General features: G+C 41.4%; 2 protein-coding genes across 2 annotated transcripts; one reads left to right on the top strand and one right to left on the bottom strand.

Moving 5' to 3' along the window:
• LOC125298332 (taste receptor type 1 member 1-like) lies at positions 1-3,995 on the top strand. The gene is made up of 5 exons (XM_048249033.1): positions 1-264; positions 422-1,144; positions 1,356-1,557; positions 2,477-2,563; positions 2,843-3,995. The coding sequence occupies exons 1-5, from the start codon at positions 1-3 to the stop codon at positions 3,772-3,774; spliced, it is 2,208 nt and encodes a 735-aa protein (XP_048104990.1). The 3' UTR covers positions 3,775-3,995.
• Positions 3,992-25,277, bottom strand: LOC125297173 (transmembrane channel-like protein 5). The gene is made up of 21 exons (XM_048247346.1): positions 25,183-25,277; positions 23,569-23,706; positions 22,577-22,851; positions 19,913-20,029; positions 19,016-19,118; positions 18,192-18,273; positions 14,989-15,243; positions 14,091-14,239; positions 13,702-13,843; positions 13,239-13,388; positions 12,978-13,129; positions 12,340-12,418; positions 10,640-10,737; positions 9,900-9,995; positions 9,598-9,673; positions 8,334-8,467; positions 7,665-7,823; positions 7,157-7,235; positions 6,769-6,870; positions 6,535-6,580; positions 3,992-5,368 (listed from the first exon to the last, which is right to left on the bottom strand). The coding sequence occupies exons 2-21, from the start codon at positions 23,643-23,645 to the stop codon at positions 5,070-5,072; spliced, it is 2,670 nt and encodes an 889-aa protein (XP_048103303.1). The 5' UTR covers positions 23,646-23,706; positions 25,183-25,277; the 3' UTR covers positions 3,992-5,069.
• Positions 25,278-25,867: the final 590 nt, after the last annotated feature.

Genomic DNA, 25,867 nt, shown 5'->3' on the forward strand with positions numbered 1-25,867 from the left:
ATGCAAGTGATGAAGTTCACCATTGAGGAAATCAACAACAGCGCAGATCTGCTTCCAGGGGTGAGCCTGGGCTATGAGATCTTCGATTACTGCTCTGACATAGGCAGCCTTCTGTCTGCTTTGGATTTCTCCGTGTGTGGGGACTCTATTCATGTAGGAACCCAACGAGCCTGTCGACCCAAAGTCATCTCTGTTACCGGCCCATTTGGGAGTACAGAGACCATTACCGTATCTCAGCTGTTTCTGTCCAACCTTCTGCCTATGGTAAGATGAATCCCCTTGGCATACTACTCAAGTCATTGTAGAAAGCCATGAGTTGTTTATTTACATAAACAACAACAAACAAACAAAGTGTTGAAATGCAGAAGCAGTGTAATCAGAGTAATCTCATGGCGCTCTCTGACTATTTTGTTATTTGCAGGTGACACATGGAGCTTCTAGCGTTCAGCTCAGCAACAGGCAGAGATTCCCGTCCTTTTTCCGCACGATTCCCAGTGACAAGTTCCAAGTGCAGGCTATTGTCCAGATACTGAGAAAGTTCCGATGGAACTGGGTGGCCTTCATCGGCGGTGACACCGACTATAGCCGGGATGCTCTAGCTGTGTTTGAGAGTGAAATAAAGTCAGCCGACATTTGCTTGGCCTACAGAGGCATTATCTCGGTCTCAAACGACTCTGCAAACGCTTTAATGTTAGAAGTGATCGATCAGCAGCATGTCGAGGTTATTGTGCTCTTTGCCCACATAGAGCATGTGACTCTCCTCTTGAGGACGGCGATTAAAAACAACGTGCAAAAGGTTTGGATCGGAAGCGAGACCTGGTCCCTGAGCTCAGAACTGATCAAAGAGAACGACATAGAACATCTGGGCACCGTCTTAGGGGTCACTCTGCAACAAATGGGTCCCCTAAAAGGGTTAAAAGAGTTCATCCACCGGTCTGTGAGTTCCACACCTCCAGGCTCTGGTCACACGTGTGGCCAGATATGTGAGAAGTGCACAAATGTTACGGCCGAGACGATCTACTCACAGGACTCCACGTTCAGTTTCAGCATCTACTCAGCAATCTATGCCATAGCTCACGCACTCCACTCAACCCTGTCTTGCAGTCCATCATCTTGCATCAATCTGACTGTCGAACCTAATATGGTAAATGCCAGTGTTACAGTTTTACCTTACATTTGTAAGTGATACATGCATAACATTTATATGTATGTATACTGCATACATGCACTACATTTGTACTGTAGTATAATGCCTTGATAGTAGAGGACACTCAATCTGATAGCTATGCAAGATGTGTCAGGTTGAGGTTTCAGTATATACAATATGTTGTCTTATTATTAATCTATTTTCTTAGCTCATCAAAGCACTGAAGAAGGTCAAGTTGAAATTATACAACCACAGGATAGAGTTTGACGAGAATGGTGATCCCCCAGCTTTCTATGATATCGTGTTCTGGGATTGGAAAAACAACAGCCCTTTTGTCACAGTTGGGTCATTCCACTCACTGCCAACACTTAAATTCAGTCTTGACCAAGGTCTTATCACCTGGCACACTGGTAAAAATGTAAGTTCAATATGTCATTGTCTGTTGTATTTATTGTTTTGAGCCAAACAGTACAGTACACTATTTACTGTATACTACATACACTATATATATATTCTATAGAATGTGATCCCTAATTTCAACTCAGGAAGAAGCTCATTTATTGCATTAAAAGGAAACAGACTGAAAGAATGCACAGAGCCCAGAAAGTCTCATTGAGAGATCGTTTTACAAAATCTTGTGCTTATTTTACAAAGATGTGTGCGCATTTCAGTAAATCATGTGCTTGTTGTATTGAATCATGCACCCATGTTATTAAATTGTCCTCCTGTTTTAATTTAGTAAAACAAGAGCATTATTTAGTAAATTGAGTGCACCATTTACCAAAATGACTGCACCCATTTACTAAAACGAGTGCACTGAGAATTTAACCAAATGAGGGCATGATTTAATCAAATGAGCATGCAATTTAGTCAAAGAGCACTCAATTTAGTAAAACCAGCAAACAAAAAGATCTTGCAATAACATCTCCCAGGCTCCGTAAAAAATAGCTTCAGTGGACACATATATAAAGTCAACACAGATATGCACCCAAACATCCTGGACACCTTAACATGTATTTTTTTCAGGTGCAGGAGAAATTGTTTAAGTAATCATCTACATCTGTTAGTTCTTGTTTCATTATTTCCTGTAATATATGGACAGTCTCTTTCATCTACAATATTTACTGTGTTGTAAGATATTTGTTGAAGAATTTATTTGACCAATAGTGATGGAGGCCTACAGTCTCCTCTTACTCTTTGATGATGTGTTTAACAAAATCACAAAGACTGATCAATAATCAAGCCACTAATATCCTTGCCACCAGCTTATTAATCATGGCCTAAATTGACTTTAGGTTTCTGAGTTTCGGTGTTCTCCTGAATGTCCAGCTGGGTACAGGAGAGTGGAGTCCAGCTTTCATTCCTGTTGCTTTGGCTGTGAGATCTGCAGAGCAGGAACATACATCAACCACACAGGTACAACTTCAGGCATCAGTGCCACCGTTACCACCACGCACATCACGCACTGTGGGTAGGGCACCAAGGGGGAGAGGGGGCACAAAAATGTAGCCAATAATATGAGTGTCTTACAAACTGCCGAACGTTACAACAATATTGTACAATATCAAAATGCAGCAACAGGCATGTTACATGCAAGGATGATACCTTTTGGGTCATCTCAATCTCAACTATGCGGGTGTATTTTGTGTGTGTGTGTGTGTGTGTGTTAGCTGACACACTTGTTTGTCCCCACAGCAGAACCAAACACCTGCCAAGAGTGCCAAGAGTACGAGTGGTCTGGAAATGGCAGCACATCGTGCCAGAACCGGACCGTAGTGTTCCTTCGGCACGATGCGGCCGTCTCCATCGTCCTGATGCTCGCCGCCTCCTCCACCATCCTACTGTGTGGCTGCGTGCTGGCTCTGTTCGTCTACCACTACGACACGCCCGTGGTCAAGTCGGCCGGCGGCAAAATGTCGCTGCTTGTGCTCGTCTTCCTGGGTCTGTCGTCCGTCAGTGTCTTCTTCTTTGGCGGAAGCCCGTCGGCCATCACCTGCTGCCTACGCATCCCAACGTTTCTCGTCTTCTACACCGCCACCCTGTCCTGCCTGGCCGTCCGCTCCTTCCAGATCGTCTCCGTCTTCAAACTGGCTGCCAAGCTGCCGAAGGCGTACGAGTTCTGGGTCAAGCATGGCGGACAGTGGCTGGTCGTAGCGATCTGCACGATTGCACAGGTGCTCCTGAGCATTTCGTGGATGTCCGACAACGCCGGGCCCCAGCCAAGTCAATTACAACGCTTTAGGGAAACAGTCTTGATTTGCACATTCGGCAATATAAATATTCTGTTTGCTATGTTCACGTTGGGTAGCCTTCTCAGTTTAGCCTGCTTTGCTTTTGCCTATATGGGGACAGACCTTCCTAAAAACTACAATGAAGGTAAAGCTGTTACTTTCAGCTTGCTCATTTTCTACATATCCTGGGCCTTGTTTCTCACACTGTACTTTGCTTTAGAGGATAATCACGTAGACATCACAGTGGCAAATGCCTTTTGCATTTTGCTCAGTATCTGGGGGGTTCTATTCGGCTACTTTGGACCAAAATGCTACATCATTCTTTTCCAACCTGACCGCAATACAGCAACATACTTTCAAGCAGCAATCCAGATTTACAATCTGCAAATGAGATGAACTTCAGATTGTCATGAAATAATGTAGGAAATCTCTCTCTCTCACTCACACACACAGAGTTTAAAGCAATGTAAAATGAAAGGCTTATTTTTATGTTGTAATGTTTATTGCACATACACTGTACATAGTGATCTTTAACCTTTCTGTTTAAATATTCAGTTGCTATTTTGAACATGAGACTCAAGAAAATTATGAATGAAATATGACACAAATGCTGTTCTTGTTCTGCTTTAGTTTCTAAAATGATTATTTATTTGTCAAATGAAAATAAAAATGATAAATATACAATGTTGAACTGACGACCTTGTACTTATTCACTTAGCCTTCTCAAGGATACTGGGCAAAATTCTCCCAACATGCCTTTGGCTGTCTGCCCCTATTGAGTGCAGCAGTGAACTATACCTTATTCGAGGAAATCAGCAGCATTGAATGGTGAGGTGTATTTGATTGGCACCTGAGCTCAAACCTTTCATGATTTTAATCATTATTTTATCATGATTAAAGGACTGCTCCCTTAATGTGATGGTGCCACTGTATTTTTTATTATTATTATTCAAATGTCTGATAGGAACTAGTGTGTTTTGAATTTGGGTCCTGCATTTTCATGTTTTAGCATTTCAGGCTTCCTGCTTCCAACACTTGCTTGAAGTGTTCACATGCACAAACCTGCAGAGGTCATAATATTTTGCACGCACAGTTACACTGAAAGGGCGGCATACAAAAAACTCCCAACAATAAACAACAACAAAATACTCAATAATCAATAATTTACTTATTACAATAATTCTTCTCAGTGTGTCCAGTGTTTGCATAGATTCTTCATGTAATAATATACAACAAAAAAAAATGCTGGTTCTGATTCACTCTTTCACAGTTCCACTACGATCTTAAATTCTAACAATTCTAACGTGAACCTGACTCAAATTTATGTAAGGTATTTATCTTTGAATCTGGTCATAGAGCCTCAGCAGGAACTATGCAGGATGGTAAAATGTGAAGTGAAAAAGTAAAGTGTTTATAGTGCAACAACAGATAGTCTAGGCTAGGCCCTGTTAGGAAAGCTGCCACTTTTTCATTGAACATTTGATCTGAATTGCCTTGCTTGATTATCATTTTGTTCTTTGCAAGGTAGCATTCGCTGTTCCTCATTGTGGGAAAATCCACAACGCTCCACCACCCATAATCCCATAAGCCATAATGAGGTGCACGTTGCATATGGCGTCTCTTAAGCACGGATTTGAAAAGATCCGGCCTTAAACTGGAGGTCAGGCGGTGTTGTTGACGCTTCGCTTCATTCAGTAGTCATAGTCGTCGTCGTCCTGTTCCGCCTGCTGTCTGGCCAGCATGGCCTGGATGAGGCCGCTGGGGGTCGAGGAGGCGGGATCTGCCCTGAGCTGAGCGGGGGGGCCACTCTGAGGCACTGCAGCCCTCAGACCATTGAGGCCCATGTCAGGCACTGCGGCTCTCATACCACCGAAACCACTCTCGGACACACCGAAACCACTCTCGGACATGGGGGGTCGACTGCCAGGTATTGCGGCTCTCATACCACCGAAACCACTCTCGGATATGGGGGGTCGACTGTCAGGCAATGCTGGAAAGATAAGGTGGAGGGGGTCAGTTATCTGGGGAACAAGGCTTTATCTGAGAGATCCATTAGAAGAGGGACGTAAGGTTGTCATGCACATGCCATATTCTGTCAGTGATCATCACAACTGTCGACCTTTACAATGTAAATAGGACATTATTGGTGACTTTAATGACAGCTTTCAAAAATACTGAGCTTCAGCTTGGATCATCTGCGTGCGAGTCAGGTCATAATTACTTCAGTCACTGCATTCAAACCTAAAACTAAGCACAATTCAGCGGGTCTGTGCCAGATGCATGCCAGACCTTCCTAGCCCATAAAAGATAACCAAAATATGATTGGCATTGTTTGAGTCAAGAATGCCATGCAAAATTCTAAGTAAATCTTTCTGGTCATCAAGGCCCTCTGAATAGAAACCTTTGGCCATGCCTCTTCCACTTCAGCTGAGCAATGGACTTTTCCAGCTGTGGCTTTTTAATGAGGCGCTCGATCTGTCAAAGGGGCATCCTCTCCCTCCTGCTTCTGATACCAATGTGTCAAAGCCAGAACCACCCGGCTCAATCAACAGCTTCCCCCTTGCGAGATTGGTCATTGGCCAGTAATTAGCCTACTGCTAGTCTAACATTCACTGACAATGTTTTGGCGTTAATTAACTAAACTGACATATGGTCCATCACTTAATATTTTTAATATTTGAAACATGGTCCGCAAAAAAAAAAAACAACCTACTATAATGATTACCACTTGACTTCATTCAGTACACATCTGTATTGAACGTAATGTCCTGTGCCTAAACGGTCCTGTACCTTTACACCCCTAGTCATTATTTTTTTGTTATATTTCTTCTGGTTGTTTTTTTTTTAAAATAAGAATGAGATACATACTGTATATATGGTCATCATAACATCACTGCACAGTACTATACACTGTATACAGTACCCTCCAGAATTATTGGCACCTTTGGTAAAGTTGACTAAAAAAAGGTATTAAAAAATAATAATATTTTGGTGATCTATTGCACTCTCACAATTAAAACAATGAGGAACAATCCAACCTTGAAGGGAAGCAAATTTCTGCTGAGAACAATAGTTATTGTCTACTAATTATCACTTTTGCATAATTGATTGACCAATCGACTGATTGATTGCTTGCTTGATTGATAGGCTACTCACCCTCCTCATGACCAGGCTCTGCATACCACTGCCTGTTGCTGACATTCTGGAAGAGGTTGACATTGTTCATAGAGTTAAATATATACCAACACTTCATTCAATGTATATGAACGCTAGAAATGAAATGTTTTGCATGTTGACTTATATGTAAAACATAGAACACTCGGACAATAGATATCATTTACAGATAAATGGAAGAAATTCTTCAAGACAGGAATAGCTGAGAACACCAACCCTCTGGTTATTCATCCTTGTTTTTGGTTTACCCGCTGAAGATCTGTTTGATTTCTGAAGCTTTTGTAATTTTTCAAGCAGGAATGCTTTATCCTTCCCTTCCTAAAACACAAAGGGGTACCCTACTCAGCTCATATTCACCAACAACTGTATTTGTGTAACTGCTATTGACTACTATTATACTATCTATAATTAACAAATACAGAATATACATAAAAATAAAAGTGATAAAAAAAAACCTGCTAAACAATAATAATAATAATCCTTACAGAAACCACAGGGCTTCGCCCCTCCGCTGCTCAGGCCCTAATAAATCAATTCACTGATCTCTAGATCATCCGTGTATGGAAGCAGCCTTCAGTTCAATAAAAAAGTGATAGTAACTCACATTGGCGATCCGCTGTCGGAGCTGGATGATGAGTAGTCTACGACCCTCTTTCAGTTGCCAAAAGAAGTATGTCAGCACTCTGTCAAGAGGAACGGCACACATATGCACCATTAACTCTGTTTTTATAGCCAGTGGATAACAAAAAACAATGTTTAATTATAAGGTTAAATTATTAACTTTACAGTTTAATGTCATATTCTTGATAAGGTTAGTATTGTACTGTAAATGAATCCACCTTAAGCACTGAACATTATATACAATTTGTATATAATGTTCAAATATTCCTCTGAGTGTGCAGCTGTGCTCATAGTAATCGACTGGATGTGTGTGCACATGTAACATGTGGTGTGTTACATGTGCCCCCCACACACACTATATATTTTCTCTCTCTCTCTCTCTCTCTCTCAGCACGATTACACACATACTGTACACATGGTTGGGCAAATGTCTATCTTTCACACTCACACACACACACACACACACACACACAGAGAGTGCAGTGACGTACAGGACGATGAGGCTGATGAGGAAGAAGAAGAGTTCGCTGCGGATCACTTGCTCGTAGATCCACACCACCCAGTCCTGCTCGACTGCCATCCACTTCTCCACCACGGCAAACGGGTTCCGCAGGCCGCGGAAAGGCCCGCATGAGGCGGAGGGTTTCAAACTGACCAGAAAGACAACGCGCCTCCATGAGTAAGTGTGTCAGTAGGTTAGCAAGGTGAGCTGGGGATGCTCTCCTTGGAGAACTCCTACCTTATCCAGCATCGTAAGGGACTGAGGTGTGATGGTCAAAGTCAAGCAACAACAACAACAACAACAACAAAAACAAGACAGAATGTTTAAAGAATCTATTATGCTCTACAGCTGATATCAAGTCAGAACATTTGCAAAGTCTGGGTATTTTATGGCATCTTGTTACTGCGCAGCGTTCTCAGTACAATCACTGGAACGATGATACAATGTATGTACAAATCCTCAATGAACGCAGAAGATGAAAGCACTACTGAGCTGCATCACTACAACACTAAATATAATGGCACTGCTTTGGTTTGTCAGCGGTATTTCTTTTTAAACAAAAAAAAAAAATGTCCTGCAGAGAAAACAGAGCACAACAACCACCACCACCACCTTGACACCTGTGTAAGGACAGAGACCAGTCGAAGAGTAGAACTACCTCCAGACAGTGTAGGCAACCACAGACAGCGCCCCAACGTAGGAGGGGAGGAAGAGGAGAGCGATGAAGATGGTCTGCATCTGGGCAGCCCTGCCCGACTTCCGCGGGGGCTGGCAGTTGTGCATCAGGCTCACCTGGGCAGAGAGGATTCGGAGCAGGTATAAACAACAAGACTACGCCAAATCAGTTCATCAATTTAGTGATATAGATAAGTGACAAATAACATCCATTTAGCGATAGAGACATTTAGCGAATGTGTGACGTTTCCATCCAATGCCATCCAAAAGTCATGTTTCCATCCAAAGACAGTAAATGTAGGGGTGTTGAATTGCTCATTAATGGCTATGTGGCAGCTCCAGACTCCATACACAGGATACATGTTTATGTTTCTGTGTATTTATTTGAAATAGACAGTGTACATTCACCAACATGCCCATTTACATAAGGCATGTAAATGCGCCAGATGTAGCTTTTCAAGCTAATTGTCATCTGTGGTCCCTGGCAGGTTGATCTCAAAAAAGAAGTGAACTGACACATATAAGACAGGTGGAATATGGTGGCTTCAGACACTAACATTAAGGTTGTCCTCTGTATTGCATGTCTGGCTAACGTTTTGCAAGACTGCAAATAAGACCCCGACTGTCTTAGCAGTCCAAACCTTGCTTCATTGTCTGAGGATTTATTATCACACGCGCACAATGTCCTTGAAACCAGTGTTGTTGACTCAGTGGGCGCAGGGACAACTGCGGTTTTGTGATTGCATTCCTAATCGATTCAGACCGTATTTGCGGCCACGATAAGTCAGCCTGATGATATTATTATATCATCTCTACCACAGCATAACGGTGGCCAGATGAGGAAGACGGATCAGTGGTGGCTCAGTGTAATCTGGGCTGGATTACTGAACCGTGGTGAATGACGCACTTTTTTTACACTCTGGCTATACACCTGGAAGTGGACACAGATTTCCACCTGTATAAATAGACCCCAGAACACATGGTTGATTGACCAGTAGCCGGTCCTAGTCAGCTGGTGTTACCACATTGAGAAATATTATGACACAACCATTTTTTTCTATTTCATTTGAGACCAAAAAATGGACCACTAGAGGGAGCTCTAAACCATCTCGGGCGCTTTCAGCATCACTGCCTTTTCAGTCAGTCTTACTAACCACCACCTGTTGGTGACGATTAATTGGTGAATCCTTACTAGATTTTCATGCTTTCCCTTGCCATCATTTTATCAGTCTGTACATGGGGATTACCTTTTTGACGTAAAAGAGAATGAAGAATTTAAAGATCTGTATGACTGTCAGCAGGGGTGAGAAATAGAGAGAAATCCTGTGGAGGAAACAGACAAGTTCAATCTTAACAAATGAATTAACCTTTAGGTGTTGCACATTAGCCACATGACACAGGCTAAAAGATAATTTCCTCCTGGAGATCACAGTGTATCAATTCATTTATCCACTTATTAAATTTTTTTTAGTGTACAGTGCAACCAGAAAGTTTTCACTCTCTGGTTGCACTGTACTTATGAGGTAACTCAGTGGTAAAACTGTCATACCATGCAAGCGTCTGAGAGTAGATGAGGTCTAGAACATTCCGAGCAATGTCAAACTCAGGAACCCCAAGGCTTGGCACACACGTTGTGCCAATAACACTGCAGTACAAAAGAACATTGACAGATGAAAAAAACATTAAAGCACGATGAGCCACTTATGATGACAGAACCCAAAAGGAAGAACCGGAGCACAGACTTGGGAGAACCGGAGCACACAGACTTGGGAGAACCGGAGCACAGACTTGGGAGAACCAGAGCACACAGACTTGGGAGAACCGGAGCACACACACAGAATTTCATGGGTCTTACAGGGTTTAATGGGTTTCAATGTTCTCAAGTTATTTGTGCGCTCTGCTTCTTCCTTTGGGTTCAGTCAGCTGAAGTGAGTCATTGTGCCTTGATGATTCTACAGTCCTGTTCAGTAAGCACCAAGGGTCTAGAGTGGTAATGATATTATTTTAATAGATGAAAAACATTCATTGGTTTATCAATTTCAATGAAGCAGTTAAATCATTGTTGTCTGTGAAAAGGTACAGATAATGTCAATAGAAGATTGTCACTGTTAATAATAATAATAATAATAATAATAATAATAATAATAATAATAATAATAATAATAATAATTTGTATAGCACCTTTCATACACAGAATGCAGCACAGATAATGTCACATTGGAAAACATAATGTCACAGTTAAAAGCAAATGAAAATGAAATGAAAACTAAAATAAAAGGCCATACTCACTTGCTCAGAAATTCCCCAAAGAAGGATCCCAACAACAGGAAGAAGAAGTCGACCACCACCAGTCGGTAGAGAGACTGGCCTACAGAGGACTCCCAACACTACGGGAGAGAAATAACGGGTGTGAAGAAAGACGATCTTCACTGATGAAGCGATTGGTCAATCGTTTATAGCAGTATTGTGGTGTGTTCGTTTCCCCCGTGTAGATGTCATTGTGAACGTCATCTCATGTGGAAATAACTGGTGGAAAACTGGGGGAAGAGTTTGCTAACTGAGTTGCCCAGTTGTAGGCTTGTTGTCACTTTTGTCGTCACATTGTAGTTCATTTGTAGTCAATGTGGACTTTCATGTCCAAAAATTTTGATGTAAACTTGGGAATTTGCCATTTTTTTTGCCAAAAACATAATATTACGTTTTTCCTTCCCATGCTATTATTATAATAAGTGCGAGTGAGTGCCAACAACGTAATATTACGTTTTTAGCTTTTTTTTAATTACGAAACTAGACACTCTAACACACCTTATATGTGATTTTGGGAACTCTGTGATGAATGGAAATGAAATATATGACAATCGAAAACTCATGAAAACGCACAGTCTGGACATTTTATCTGGACATTTTATCATAACTCGGTTGCCGCTTTGGGTCGAATCAGTGACGCATGCACGTCATCTCAAAACCAGGCCATTTTCGTGGGTCTATTCTAGCGTTCATGGGCTTCGGAAAAACCTTTCTCCGAGTGAAAACATCATCATTCCACGTCATTCACGTCACGTAATGTGTGAGTCAGAGGTCGGAAACTGGGGCTAGATTTTGCTAACAGAGTTGCCCAGTTAGGGGCTCGTCATCACTTTTGTCGTCACGTTGTAGTTCATTTGTAGTCCATGTGGCCTTTCATGTCCAACAGTTTTAATGTGAACTTTGGAATTTGCCGTTTTTGTCACTTGAAAGCTGCATATCTTTCTTTCACGAGCGTCTTACACTATATTTTAAGCAAATACAGTTGTTTGTTTAGGATTAGTGGGTGTATGTTTTAACCTTTGTTGTGGCATCCGTGTTTGTCACACATTCCGACGGCAAAGCAAATGAGCACTTGCTGTCGGAAAAACAAAGTAGCCATGGGGGCGGTCCTTGTCATTCCGAAGTGCCCTGAATGCACCCTATCACTAGGTGCCAGTCTCGCCAGGTCTCGCTGATCACTTCCCGGAAAGTTTACAGGCAACACTTAATATTTCATGAAAGACGTTATATCTCCATTTCTAGAAAAAAACAGCGATTTTGATGAAAACTAGCCACTGTTTAGCTTGGGATTTCTCAGGAACAGAGGCGTGTAGAAATACACGGTTTGCACCCACTGAGAGCTTAAAGTCTCACCTTTTAAACAAGCCATTGTCATAGGTATAACACAGAATATGCTGTGGCTGTACAAAAATTATCAACAATGGTCTAGATTGCTGGCACTCTAGGACAAAGCTTCCGAAAACAGCTTGGCATTCAATGAGTTAAAAGCTGCATTTCCTAAGCAAATACAGTTTATTCAAGATTAGTCATTGTATGTTTTAACCCTCCATGTGGTGTCCACATTTTTCACACATTTGAGGCAGAGCAGATGAACGTTCGCCGTCAGAAAAACAATGCAATCTCAGGGGACGGTCCCTAATATTCCCAGATGGCACGAACGCACCATTAGGTTGAGTGGTTACCGTGTCTGGTTTGTGTGCAACATTATTCATCCAGTAGTAACAGAGGATACCCAGGATGGACATCTTCAGGAAGACATTTCTGTGGGAAGATCAGACCTGCCATGAATGACAGCTTACGTGCCATCTCATAGGTCACATTTACAGCTTTAAGTTTCATTCTAATTTAGCTTTTATTTCTGAATGAATCCATTTGATTGATTGATTTATTCTACAAACATATTCACAATGTACCTTTTGCATACACAGAAAACAATGCAAAATAAAAACATACTGTGGGCAAAATAATTATAAATCAAATAAGTATAAGTATATGTACTTTTTTGATCCCGTGAGGGAAATTTGGTCTCTGCATTTAACCCAATCGGTGAATTAGTGAAACACAAACAGCAAACAGTGCACACACAGTGAGGTGAAGCACACACTAATCCCGGCGCAGTGAGATGCCTCCTTCAACGGCGGCGCTCGGGGAGCAGTGAGGGGTTAGGTGCCTTGCTCAAGGGCACTTCAGCCGCGGCCACTGGTCGGGGCTCGAACCGGCAACCCTCCGGTTACAAGTCCAGAGTGCTAACCAGTGGGCCACGGCTGCCCCACTAAAAAATAAACTGAGATATTTAGAGAGTGGAATGGTCAGTTCGAACCTTATGATGACCGCGTAGACTTGCATGCGTGGATTAGAGAAATGCTCGATCTTGTTGAAGAGCGAGTAAATCAAAGGTACGACAAGGTTGACTAGAGACACCACAAAAGGCACCAGCAGGGTTGCGGCGTCCGAGCCTTTGACGATTTGTTTCTGTTGCAGAAAAAACAACACCAATTCTCTTCAATAGGGGAAATATTTAACATTAGTGTATCTGCCACACACCACAGCTTTGGGCCCCGTGAGATGAACGGTAGGCTACCTGCTCATATGCAGACAGGAAGTAGATGGCGGCACAGGCCCCGATGGCCAGCCCTGTGGCCAGCAGCCAGATGGCCAAGTGGACCCCAACGCGCTTGAGCTTCTCAGAGGAGGACAGCTGGTCCTGCTGGGCCTTTTCTGAGAGAGACTCCTGTGGTTGTCCAAAAGAGAAGGCGCGGAAGTTGAGAGGGGTTACTGAGGAACTTGAACTGAGAAAAGCTTTCCTTACTGAAGCAACACAGAAAGGCTAAGTCATGCACACACTTCAAAAAAGATACCAGTACTAGTTTGTTTTTGTTTCTTGTTTGTCTACGGTTAGGTCATTAAAGTACATCAAAGAGGTCTTCCTGAGGTTTTTTTCTCAGTCCATTACAATAATTTAGTTGTGAGGACACATAAACATGTTTAAAAAAAAAAAAAAAAAAAAAAACGTGATTTCAGGAGTATTTGTTACGCCTACCCACCTTGAGCTGGACGGCGAGGTTGGCTTTTCGCTGGCGCACGGCTCTCTCGTTGACTACTCTGAAGTCCCAGCTGCAGAGAAGGGTCCAGGCCCCGCCGGAGGCTCCCTCCAGCACAAAGTTGCTTTTGAACGAAGTTGCCATACTGCAGGGACAACCAAGACACGATTATAACTTTATTTCTGACCTCTAAACCTAATGCACCAGTCTGCACCTTAACAGCCTTCAAGACATCGAACTTGAACCAAACTACCATGGAAGTTACCTTAAAACATTAACCAAAGTTCAATGCTCTACAAAAACGGAATGAAACTTGCTCACAGCTGAGGCTGTGTGTGTGAAATGTCCTAAATGTGAATAGTTGAGGTACAGAAAATGGCTGATATGCTGACCTGTATATTAGAGAACCACCACACAGCACCATGTACACAGCGATGGTGAGAAGGTAGGCGAGCTGCATGTTGTATATGGCATTGGGGGGTTGTCCCACTACATCGGCACTGTAGCCACCGTAAAACATTATTGTGTTGTTAAAAAAACCCTGTGAAAGATTTAAATCACACATTAGAACCTACAAACATGCCTGATGATAAAAAACAAACACATAAGAATATTCAATAATATGCATACTGCTTGAAGAATGTACAATACGCCAGTCAAATATCATGGGCAATCCCCTCAGGATATTTAATCTGTTCATATCTTTGGTACATGTTATGCTATCCTAAATTCCTCCCAGGATCAATAAAGTGTCACTATCTATCTATGCGATCTATATTTTCTGTTGGTAATTTGAAAATTTGCGCAATTAATGTAATTCGCAGAACTCCCCGAAACTGCTCAACGGATAAAGCATTCCATGACCTTTAGACCTTTTAAGAATCTCTCTTAACCTTCCAATTAAGAATCTCCTTGTTTGGGACAAACACATACCCTTGTTGCCTTGCTGCCAAGTCATGTCTGCCCATGAAAGACAGCGTTCAACTACAACTTCATCAATATCTCTAATCTCAAATATGCATGAAGCTTAAAGGAAGTGTCCACAATTCTGGCAAAAGGTTGTTTACATTTGAGCCCAAAATCCAATAACTGAGCCACTCCTTCCAGTTTGCAGAGACAGGGCTTTGCAGTGTTTTTAAGCACAGGATGGACAGCAAGTGAACCAGGAGGAGAAACTGAAAATATGTGTTGGACCAGAATCACAGACTTCACGTTTAACGCTTAATGATTTCTCCAGTGACCTGAAGGAATAAAACCAGGACGCAACACTGTGCCGTGTGCGAAACCCACCATCCCTGTGAGAAGCTCCAGTCCGTTGAACTTGGCCGTGTTGGTGAAGGCGTCTCCGGACACCAGCTGAGGGATAGTGATGAAGCCGAAGTTCACCAGGAAGGAGAAGACGTTGAACATCAGGAGCCACTTGAGGAACAGGAAGTAGGAGAGGACGCCGGAGCCGAACTTTCCGCTGACCTCCTTCATGAAGCCCTGCCACAGGGCCAGGGCCTGCCGGACAGAGCCCGAGCCTGCCCGCAACCTCCTGACAAACTGAGACAGGCAGCCATCAGTGAAAAACCTTAATACAGACTAGAGTTACTGACACAGAGATGACGCAAAAAAACATACTAAACATATCAAAAGGCATCCAGTTCAACATTCACTTTTTCAACTTCCACTCTTTTAAGGACTTACAGGGAAGCTACACCAGGCGCGTAACTAAAGCGTTCCGTTCGCAACACGTAAAATCCATTTTAGACAAATGGTCTATTTTTTCAGAATGTACGCGCCACTATCATGTCTGGTATAGCTACGTCCATTGATTATAGTGGAAGGTAATTGTTGCAGCAGACGCAATGGAACACAGTTACGCGCCTGGTGTAGCTTTGCCCTTAGAGTGCCTTGTTTTTACTGTTTTCATGTTCTATCAAACACATGACTTTTGTATGTTCCTTGTTCTATTCTATTTACATACTGTATACCGGTATTCATTTAGCAGGCACTTTTATCCTAAGTGACTTACAGCAAGTGGTTACTGTAACTAGTTGAACAGCAGGAACTTATATCTCAGTTTCTCTGTATCAGATGTTGAGGGTCACACAGAGGATGCCTCTCCAAAATAATATGACTTTCACTTCCATGGCTGCTATATGTGCTGTCTAATTAAGTACCAAAACGGTGTTTCAAATTGAGTAATATAGCCAAAAAAAAAAAACAAGACAAAATACTTTGTTAGACTTAGTGTATGTTAGTTAGTATTCCATTCCTGCACACATTCTTAAGCAATTAATGGTAAAATAGTCACTAGACACTCTATAATATAGGAACGCCACCTATTACCAACCGTCCCGTATTTCTGACCTCTTACGTGTATGTGTCACTTAATATTAATTTCTATACAAACCAAGATGGCGGATTCCTAAAGAAACGCAAGCACCCACACCATTGGTGTATCTAAATTAGCTATGTACCAAAAATTAAATTTTACCGTGACTCAAAGAGCTGTAAACAGTGTTGTAAGGCTGCATGTACAAATCTGCTTGGAGCTCCAGTGAAATTTTGATTTGCGACGAGAATTCTCGGTCTAACCGTTGTGATGTGCCGAGAGAAAGGTTGGGCCATCCTTAAAAATATTCTTGTTTGCAGTAACAGCCAAAAAAATAAAAAAAATGGGTCGGTAGGTAGGTCAATATTTTTTTTTTCAAGATTCAAAGTAAAAAAAAAAAAAGTACAATTTTGGTCATGGTGATTACGTAGGTATGAATTTAAACAATTGTGCATATTGTGATGTAACTGACTGGGTCCTCAACCCGTGCCTTCAACTGCAAACCTCAATCTGATGCAGGTTATGTAGACCAGCCTTTCTCAAACTTCTTTGACCTGAGGCCCAGTCATGGCAGACTTTGGGGCCATAAGGCTCATCTACACGTACCCAACCCCACTCCCTCCAAATCAAATTGTCATTATCATTATCACAATCATTATTATGCCTAGATTGTTATACATGCACTTTCAAAATATTTTGTGACATGCACATCAGTGCTTTAGTAATGTAAGATATAATTAGTTTCATTACTTTTGTGGTTGCATGATGCTTGCATAAGAAAAGAAATACTTCTCAAAACAGCAACAATTATATGGGTGCTATTGTTTTGGGATGTTTCCCTCGATGCAAGCATCATACATTGGTATGGAGAAAAAACATGTTTTTTTAATGAAGTTTAATTTGAATGCCTGAATGTAAGGATTCAGGAAACACAATACCAGCTTTTGGCGAGCAGATAGGAGTAAAATCACTGATCTGTTGATCTTTAACAGATAGAAAGAAGGCTACAATAGCGTTTGGCCACGTTATATTCAAATTTGACTATACAATACTCAGTGCTATATAGTGTATTATAGTCTCTGCTCTGTTTCTATGGAAGTTCCAAAAATCAACGTCGTTTTATCAAGTGTCGTTAAACAATTAAATAGCATTCAACAGGTTGAAGCGAAGCTTTGATACCAACGTTATTGATTATTTTCAGTTTCTCTCGCGCAGACGCCTGCATTGAATGAACGCTCATACCACCACTTTATTGTATGGCTCCATGTTTAATGACATCGATAGCAGAAACGTTTGTTTTCTTTTTTTTGTCGGCCCGCGGTATCTTTATCAATTTCGCAGCAAATTATCAGACGAAGAACCGGGCCTAATTTCACTCCACGACTCCGCGGACCATCAGTCTTGCGGACTCATATTTTGAGAAATACTGAATAGACCACAACCAATTTCAATTCTTCAACACGGTCACCGTTAGACTAGAGGTGAGAAGGAATGGGAAAAGATCTGGGCACAGTTCTTCCAGAACTTCGTGCCAAGTAATGAGCGTTGTCGATATGTTTGTGTGAATGAAACGAAGCGTATAGGCCATAGTGTGACATGCGTAAACCAATGGTGTACAGATGACGCCATAGGGTTTTATTTAAGAGAGCCTACGTTTGTATGTAGGCAATTTATATTCACAATACTTAGGCCTACTAAAATAAATAGTATTTTATTTGTATTGGTTGTTTAGAGTAAAAAAAAATCGGTCGGTCTTAACGCAAGTTTACAACCAGCAAGTCGGTCGGACTAAAAGGGGAAAAAATAAATATGTGGGTCGGTTCTAAATTGACAGGGTCGGTCGGGTTACGGCAAACGAAAATATTTTTAAGGATGGCCTTGGAAATAGGCACCCACCAGCCCAGCACTAAACTCCGAGCGTGGTAAACAAAATCGGATATTTCAGGCAGTAAAAGCCCCGGTAAGAACCAAACTAGATTTTGTTCAAATCTACACACCTATGGCTACTGAAAAATGTAAGGTTCATATATCAAATGTTTTTATGAAGTATTAAAAAACATACCGGTAGTTGTTTTAGAATTTTCGAACAAAATGATTGGTAATTGGTGGTTTTACAATATGCATGCTGATTGAATTAAAGGGAGTTGAGTGATACAGCTGTAAGTGCTCTTACCATTGAAATCTGACCAGAGCAATCAGCACAGCATGTGAATTGGTGCTTTTGCTTGGTTGATCTGTGTGCCAGAACCTGACTCCTGGGGAAGTAAATAGCATTGATGCACTTGTTTACGCTGAAAATCCAGTTAAATGAATCACATGCAACTAAACTGCCAAAACCATTCAACATGTAGGTTAACAAAATGCAGAAAGGTTTAAGTAAAAACTCTTAACAGTCTTTCAGGGTTTAGGATACATATGGGCTTAAGTCTAGAATATAAAAGCAAAAGTCCTGTCTATTCTAGTCAACAAAACTCATATGACCTCAAGACAATTGATAACACTTAAGAAACCCCCACTACAACACATAACACTACATTATCACATTCATAAGACTATCATACTGTAGACTGGCTGCTGTGTGAATTTAACATCTGTCCTGTCTATATTTGGAATTACTATCACACCATCACAACAGCTGAGCTTTTAGGATTCCAGTGTAATTCAAGGAAAGATGAAAACTACATATTTTTCATTCACATTACAGCATTAATGTAACAGGACATGTTAAGTTCAAGATAAGTTCACATGACCTACTCTTTAGCCTGGTGTTTATCATATTTCCTGCTTCTCTGACGGTAAATGACGTGACTTCAGTCGCATAAACAAATACCGGCTGGAAACCTTTATTACATTCCGCCACTCTCATTACCTCACACACAGGCTGTGGGCAAGAGTGTCTCTCTTTTACAGCCAGGCTTAACAGTTGACTCAGGGCAATAACAGCGGAGCACACAGACCTTTGGTCAGTGGCAGAGTGGTCCCATCTGGTTAGCTTACCGTATGTATTTCTTTTCACTGAAGCTCATTGGGAGTCCACGAATGGCCGTGTCGCTGTCCTTGGTCGACATGGCAACCAGGTTCTTCACCAGGTCCTGTTCCTCTGCAAGGGAGGGAGGGGGGGGGGTTTGTCATTAAACATTCAACACCGCTTAACCCGCCTGGTTGGATTCATTAATGTTTTAGAAAAACACAACAATAGGTTCACGTCAGGTGTGTTGGTTCCTGGAAAACAACTTATATGGCTTAAACCAGTGGTTCTCAAATGGGTGTACGCGTACCCCTGGGGGTACGTGAAGGCACTTCAGGGGGTACGTGAGATTTTAAAATATACATATATTTAAAAAGTAGAATCCATGCAAAAATACTTTAAAAACAATTATTTAATACAGTTCATAAAATTAATTTTATATTTCAGTAGGCTTTTCAATTTCATTTCATACAGTTCACTGGTCCCACCACATATAGTAGACTATGTCCGTGGGGCCTCTCAAGGTACTCTCTGTTCACGTCAAGGTCTTGGTCATTATGTTATCATACAGCCAGAAAGATCAGCTTCGAAGAAATTATACAATGCTGTAAAAGGCTTTTAACAAAGACACAACATAGAGAAGCTACCCTTTCGTAAGCATTATGAGATCCACTTCAAAATAAGGATTTCATCCAGTAAAACACAAAATTAAACTTCCTTAAACAATTTCTGCTCAAAATGTGATTCATATTAAATCTATTTAACACTGATATTACCAAAAATATTATGACATACTCTTGACATAACCTTTCCACCCAGACATGCGTTTTGAATGTAATTAGACCAGCCTCTTCCAAACAGACTAGACCATTTAATCTAGTATTTGGCATAAGCCAAAGAGTCCAGCCTGCAGGTCAGTTTTTTACCGTTCTCCATCTCATCTTGAATGTCCTCCTCAGTCAGGCCCAACCTGTCCAGAGCGGCTGCCCCCCCTGGGAACAAACTCATCCTTCTTGATCCTAGGAGACGCATTGAAACGGTGTCTGCAAATATGGCACATGGAAAAGTAAACAGTCAGAGCAGAATATGTCAGACAAAGAATTCTGCTGTGGAATATTCTGGAGCCTCTGAGCAAACAAATATAAGGACAGCAGCAACCAGGGTGTGGATGTAGTTTTTTTAGCATGTTAAAATGTCAGGCCTTCTATCGGAAATCTTAGCTTGAGATGAAGATACTGCCTGAGTTGAGCCATGTCCCACATTAGGACCTTCTGACTGGGTCAAGAGGAACACGGAAACACACAACTCATTCATGACTTCTTCTTTTCCCTGAGCAATGCTAACACTAAACAACACTAATGTCTTGATGTGAACCCACTGTGAGACGAAGCATTTTCCTTCTGGCTGTTTTTGGTGGAGTGACAAAGTCTTTATCATTGTAGATTATTTTTTGTATCACATTCTCATTAGAGTGCATGAAAATGCAATTCCGATTTCTTCTTAATATTATTCTTCTTCTAACGCTTTTTCCGCGTTTAATGCGGCTTCAACCGTTTAATGTAGAAACTTCATTCAAACTGCGTTACGTAGGTCTTACTCAGGACAGGTGTGGAATGTATTTTTCATATTTGTAACTTTTATACTTTTTAAACTATTAATTAAAAACTATTACAAATTTCCCCATAGACTTAACATTGGCGATTATGGCATCACAATAGGGCACTTGGAATCCTATGCCAAGTGTTCAGGCCAGAGCCATATGGTTCCGGCCACCTCCAGCAACTGTCTGTCTCAGGCTTTAAGCATACAATCTGGCTCTTAAGACTACAGATCCTGTTCAACTGTTTCCTCTGCCCACAACTGTTTCAAAATAAAACTCCTCACTACAATAATTCCATTTTAAATAATTTAACCATTTTAACTATCCAACTATTTAACTGTTCAGCCTTTCAAACTGTCAGTTGCCATCAACTATGACTCCTGCCAACTGTTTCCTCTGCCTACAACTGTTTCAAAATAAAAGTACTCAGTACAATAATATCCTATTAAATAACCTAACCATTTTCACTGTCCAACTATTTAACTGTTCAGCCATTCCAACTGTCAGTCGTCATCAACTACAACTCCCACCAACTGTTTCCTCGGTCCTCAACTTCAACTTCAAAATAAGTCCTCAATACAATAATTCGCTATAAAATAATTTAACTATTTAAACTACTCAACTATTTAACTGTTCGGCCGTTCCAACTGTCAGTTGTCATCAATTATGACTCCCCACAAGCTTTTTTCTCTATCTGACCTCCATCTTTTTACTTGAACAATATTTCATTCAGCAGCCATTTTTGCATTTTCATGTACTCGTAATTCCCTGGAATTACATTCTCTAGTTGATATGTGCTCTGTGGTACAGCCAAAGGCACTTTAGACTTTTTCCCACCATGCACATAAGGAAACAACTCTTACATTCTGGACGGGAAAAACCCATTTCACTCATATCCACCTGAGTGATAGCAAACCCTTGGTAAACATTGCCAAGGGTGATCCTGGATCATAGTCATACTCTGATGTTTACCAAATGGTAAGTAAACCTTCAGCGGAAACTCTAATTATTAGTCATCATAATGTCATTAATTAGTCATAAATGTCATCAATTAAAAAATAAGTAAATGCTATTCTTATCTGTTGAAAATTGTCAAGAGAACATACAAAGAGCTCTTTTCCAAAACGCTATAAATACACTTTTGATAACCCAATTACAGTTCCAGTTCTGAAATTACTTGGAAAAAAAAAAGATTTATGAAAATGCATTTAAATGGTGGATATAGCGTGTTGGAAAAGAGCTTTTCATATATTTTACTACACATCCATTGCATTATACTAAACAGAGCACAGGCTGTTAATTGTTGCCTAATATGTTTACAAATGGCCAATCACGTCCCAGTGCCTAACAGGTAGCCACTTTACCATATGCACGGAAGGATCTTAAGCCAGTTCATTTATTTCCAGTGGAGCCAGGTGTGTTGTATCCACCGTTACTGTTAATGTAATTAGAGTCTACACGGACCCGGTTGGGTGTTGCACCTGCAATAGTGAATCAGCACTCTTTAACGATGTAGAAGGATTTATGCGTGTGTCAAAATTATTATTGGGCAAACAAGATAATTCTGTATCGGAGTGAACATCTAAGGAGCAGAATATAACAGAATATTCCGTTACAACACAGCTGACGCTCCACCGGAAAAAATTAGCTGGTTTAAGAGCCTTCCGCGCATAATGGTCCATTGAAAAGGGCAACCTTCCCTCTAAATTCCATTAGCTCACTAGAAAGCTGCTAACCCTACAGCAAATATGTTAACATGGACATCAACAAAAGCACCGGAACCTATTGTTGGTTCTTGAGTTACAGAACACTTTAATTCCAACACCTGCACACACACACACACACCACAAGCAAACAGACACACACACACCTACACACACACACCTACACACACACACCTACACACACACACACACACCACAAGCAAACAGACACACCTGAGTGCCATCTGAACCCCTGCGGGCCTGCTGTGTGTAGTAGTCAGACTTACAGCTCTGCTGCGGCTGCCATCTCGGGGTCTCCGTCGGAGGGTTGGAAGGATGGACGGGGCTTATCAGTACGGACGCCGAGTCTCTCCAGCTCTCCCTCCAGCCACCCCGGGAGACCCCGACACTGGGCGTCGGCACGGTGGCGGCGCTGTAGGCTGGCAGCATCTCCGCGGGGCCCCGGCCGCCTCCGCTGCCCATCCCTACCCCAGCCCCCATCACGTGCCAGGAGCCCTGGCCCGCGTCATAGGGGTTGCTGTGGGGGAAGCCCCTGGAGAACCTAACAGCAGACGCCAGAGACACAGCTAATTAGCACAGGCGGAGTGGGTTTACGCTGCCCTATTAATCACAGGTGAGCTACAAGCATAGTTATATCGATGAGCTACAAGGAGCAGGATCCTGAGGGGAATGGAGGATGTGTGTTGAAGAAAATCAGGGATCCTTTAAAGCCGAACTTTAAGGTTCTTCATAAAGAAATTAGGTGATGGAGTAAAATGTAATTCTACTTGTGCATGAACCTTTAAAAAGAGGAAAGATCTGTTTACACCTGTAGAAACCGACAACTGCTGTAGATCAGTACAATTTCTTTAAACTATAACAATTCATTATAATAATTCAAAAGTATTATGGACCCCCGCGTGTAACTGAAGAATATGGACACCCAATGTGTAAACAAAGTCTCAAGAATTGATTTTCTCTGACAGCTTTGTCATTCTTGCGGTGTTAAAAAAAGCTGAAATAGGGAAATATGGGCATGATCACAAAACAATTAGCTTATCATCACATTAACATCATATAACATTATAGGCCTACAATTAACATCATGTAACATTATATAGAACACCAAATTATGTGATGACGTGTTAATACTCGACTTTCCACTACATTAGCTTTGTCCTTCCTTGCCACCACACAAGGAAGCACAACTCCATGGAACAGTTTTACATTCCCAAACACGCCAACACATTGTCAGCACTGCCAATGAGGTAATACGAACCCTCTGTCTACTTCCAAAGTGTCGCTCTCATAGTAAGCAGGGTTGCCGATCCCCTCGTTGCTGTAGTAGTGAGACATTGGCTGGCACTTCTGTTCCGTTGAGTGCTTCCAGATATGATGTCTCCTCACTCTTTGATGTCTAAAAAAGGAAGGAAAATGCTGAAATACAACCCCAAAACTCACACACTCGGCTTCTTTTAGCTTTCTTTTAAATGGATGTGAAATGTCATGAAGAAAGCATTGATCTTGCTTTTGGCTCAGGTGTAAAGTGATCATAGAATTTGATACTAGTTCTCAAGGTAGACAATGTGGGGCAGTTCATTGACAAACTGATAATAAATATTTCATAGAATTTATACAAAGTACAATGAGCACAAACAGAGAGGTAAGCTGATCTCAACACTAAAAGGGCCTTCAATGCCATTCTCATGTTTTTGTTTACAGTTTCCATGCCAATTTGTGCAGAGTTCTACCCTTCAGTAGCCTACGGGTATAAAATATATTATTCTCACTTTGATTAAGTACAAATGGTGCCATCTTAAAGATAGAGATCACATTTGCTCTCCTAAGGGTGGCTTATGTCATTTCAAATATGCTTAATTAGATAGACTACTGAAAAACGTTTAACTAGACAGGCAGGATTCTCACAGAAGTGCAACATGACTAAACAGTGCTCTAGGCCAATATTTTTTCAACCTTTTTTGTGCCATGGCACACTTTTGACACTTAAAATGTCCCACGTATGGCACACTAACAGCTGTGCAAAGAAAAAATAAACATACCATAGCCTAAAATTTCAAATAATACACAGATATGGCCTTATTATGGCTTCTATGCAAGACCTGCTCAATAAAACAAGCGCCCTCTGTTTCATTTGTAGGTGACTATATCTAATTTAACTGTTGCTATGAACTGGATATGTGATGATTCTGTGAATACTGGATATGGGGCCCCCGCTGACAATGCCTGCATACCACAGATAGTGCAATCATACAATCAACGAGAGCATGTGGTTATAAATTCTTTGATGCAACAGTTGCTTTTCTGGACCAGTGAGTGACATTTGGGTAATTTTCTGCGGCACACCTGATGATCTCTCACGGCACACTAGTGTGCCCCGGCACAGTGGTTGGAAAACACTGCTCTAGGCTATGCCTATTTAAATTCATCTTTCAATGCTTCAACAGCCCCTGTATGTTAATACATTATTTAGGCTAGTACAGACTGAAAAGACAAACAATCAAATTGTGCCGTTGTCTGCATAGGCTAGTTCATCACTTCCTTTGCTGACCCAAGTCAGGCTGCTTGCTCAATGACAGATGATGTTGCTTGCATTTCATTAGGCCAGATCAAGTGTCCTTCGCAGCACTATGCGCAGGAGTTAAGGTCCGGACGAGGAGATTTTTTAAAACAAAGTCAGCCATTAGCCTAGTGAATTTGACGCTAAAATAAAACCTCAATAATCAAAGTTAATAGGCTAATCAATACACCAAATAAGGCTGTGTGATAGCCTTATCCAGTTCGTCTAAAAAGCCCCATGAGAATTAAACTATGCTACATCGCTAAATCCAAGAAACATTGAATATCTGCATGCTCAGCATACAAGCCTACTCACCGAGTTTGAGTTTCAACAAATGAATCAAACGCTATTTCATTTCGGTGAAATAGCCTATAGGCTATCGTGTCCCTGGAGCAGACCGCTAGTCCCGCCGTCTCCTCCTCTGGGTATAAACTGGAGAAGTAAAGTCACGGTACTGTCGTCAGACTTCAGCGCGTCTTTTTTACAACGGTCTTTGATAACAAATTTCCTCCTCCATAAAAACATCAACTTGGCTATGGTTTGGTTAAACAAACGACGGGTGGTGTTGAGCCATGTATGCGACTCACAAAGTCCTCACAGGGCTGCGGCAATTAAGGTAAACTCAGTCTAATTATTAACACGCATTACGAGTTGACACAGAAATCCAGTATTAAAATGTCGACAGCTGATTTTATGATTGAGGTTATAGCAAACACAATCTTAACGTATTGTACAAGCTAAACTAAAATGCTGTCCAGTTTACTCTGTGCGAGAAAAATAAAAATAGCAGTCCTAAACTATAACCAAATATTCATTTTTTTCTAGGCGACCATGCGTGCGTGCCTGTTGCTGGGAACACTAAACATGCCCACGTCAAGACATTTACATTATTTGCAACAAGATGTATCTGATAGATCAGTAGGCTACCTGGATTAAAACGTGTGGGATAAAACTGTTTCCTGAGGGGTACGCACCGCTTGCAGCGCATTTGATCTAGATC

This window comes from Alosa alosa, chromosome 7 (assembly GCF_017589495.1).
Source record: "Alosa alosa isolate M-15738 ecotype Scorff River chromosome 7, AALO_Geno_1.1, whole genome shotgun sequence".
Lineage (NCBI taxonomy): Eukaryota > Metazoa > Chordata > Actinopteri > Clupeiformes > Clupeidae > Alosa > Alosa alosa.

Coding starts and splice junctions, on each gene's coding strand:
- LOC125298332 (XM_048249033.1), top strand. CDS start 1: ATGCAAGTGATGAAGTTCACCATTGAGGAAATCAACAACAGCGCAGAT. Junction 1,558..2,476: donor TCTTATCACCTGGCACACTG/GTAAAAATGTAA, acceptor CTGAATGTCCAG/CTGGGTACAGGAGAGTGGAG. Junction 2,564..2,842: donor AACATACATCAACCACACAG/GTACAACTTCAG, acceptor TTGTCCCCACAG/CAGAACCAAACACCTGCCAA.
- LOC125297173 (XM_048247346.1), bottom strand. CDS start 23,645: ATGTCTCACTACTACAGCAACGAGGGGATCGGCAACCCTGCTTACTAT. Junction 14,240..14,988: donor TGGAGCTTCTCACAGGGATG/GTGGGTTTCGCA, acceptor AATCTTTCACAG/GGTTTTTTTAACAACACAAT. Junction 6,581..6,768: donor CAAGGATGAATAACCAGAGG/GTTGGTGTTCTC, acceptor AACCTCTTCCAG/AATGTCAGCAACAGGCAGTG.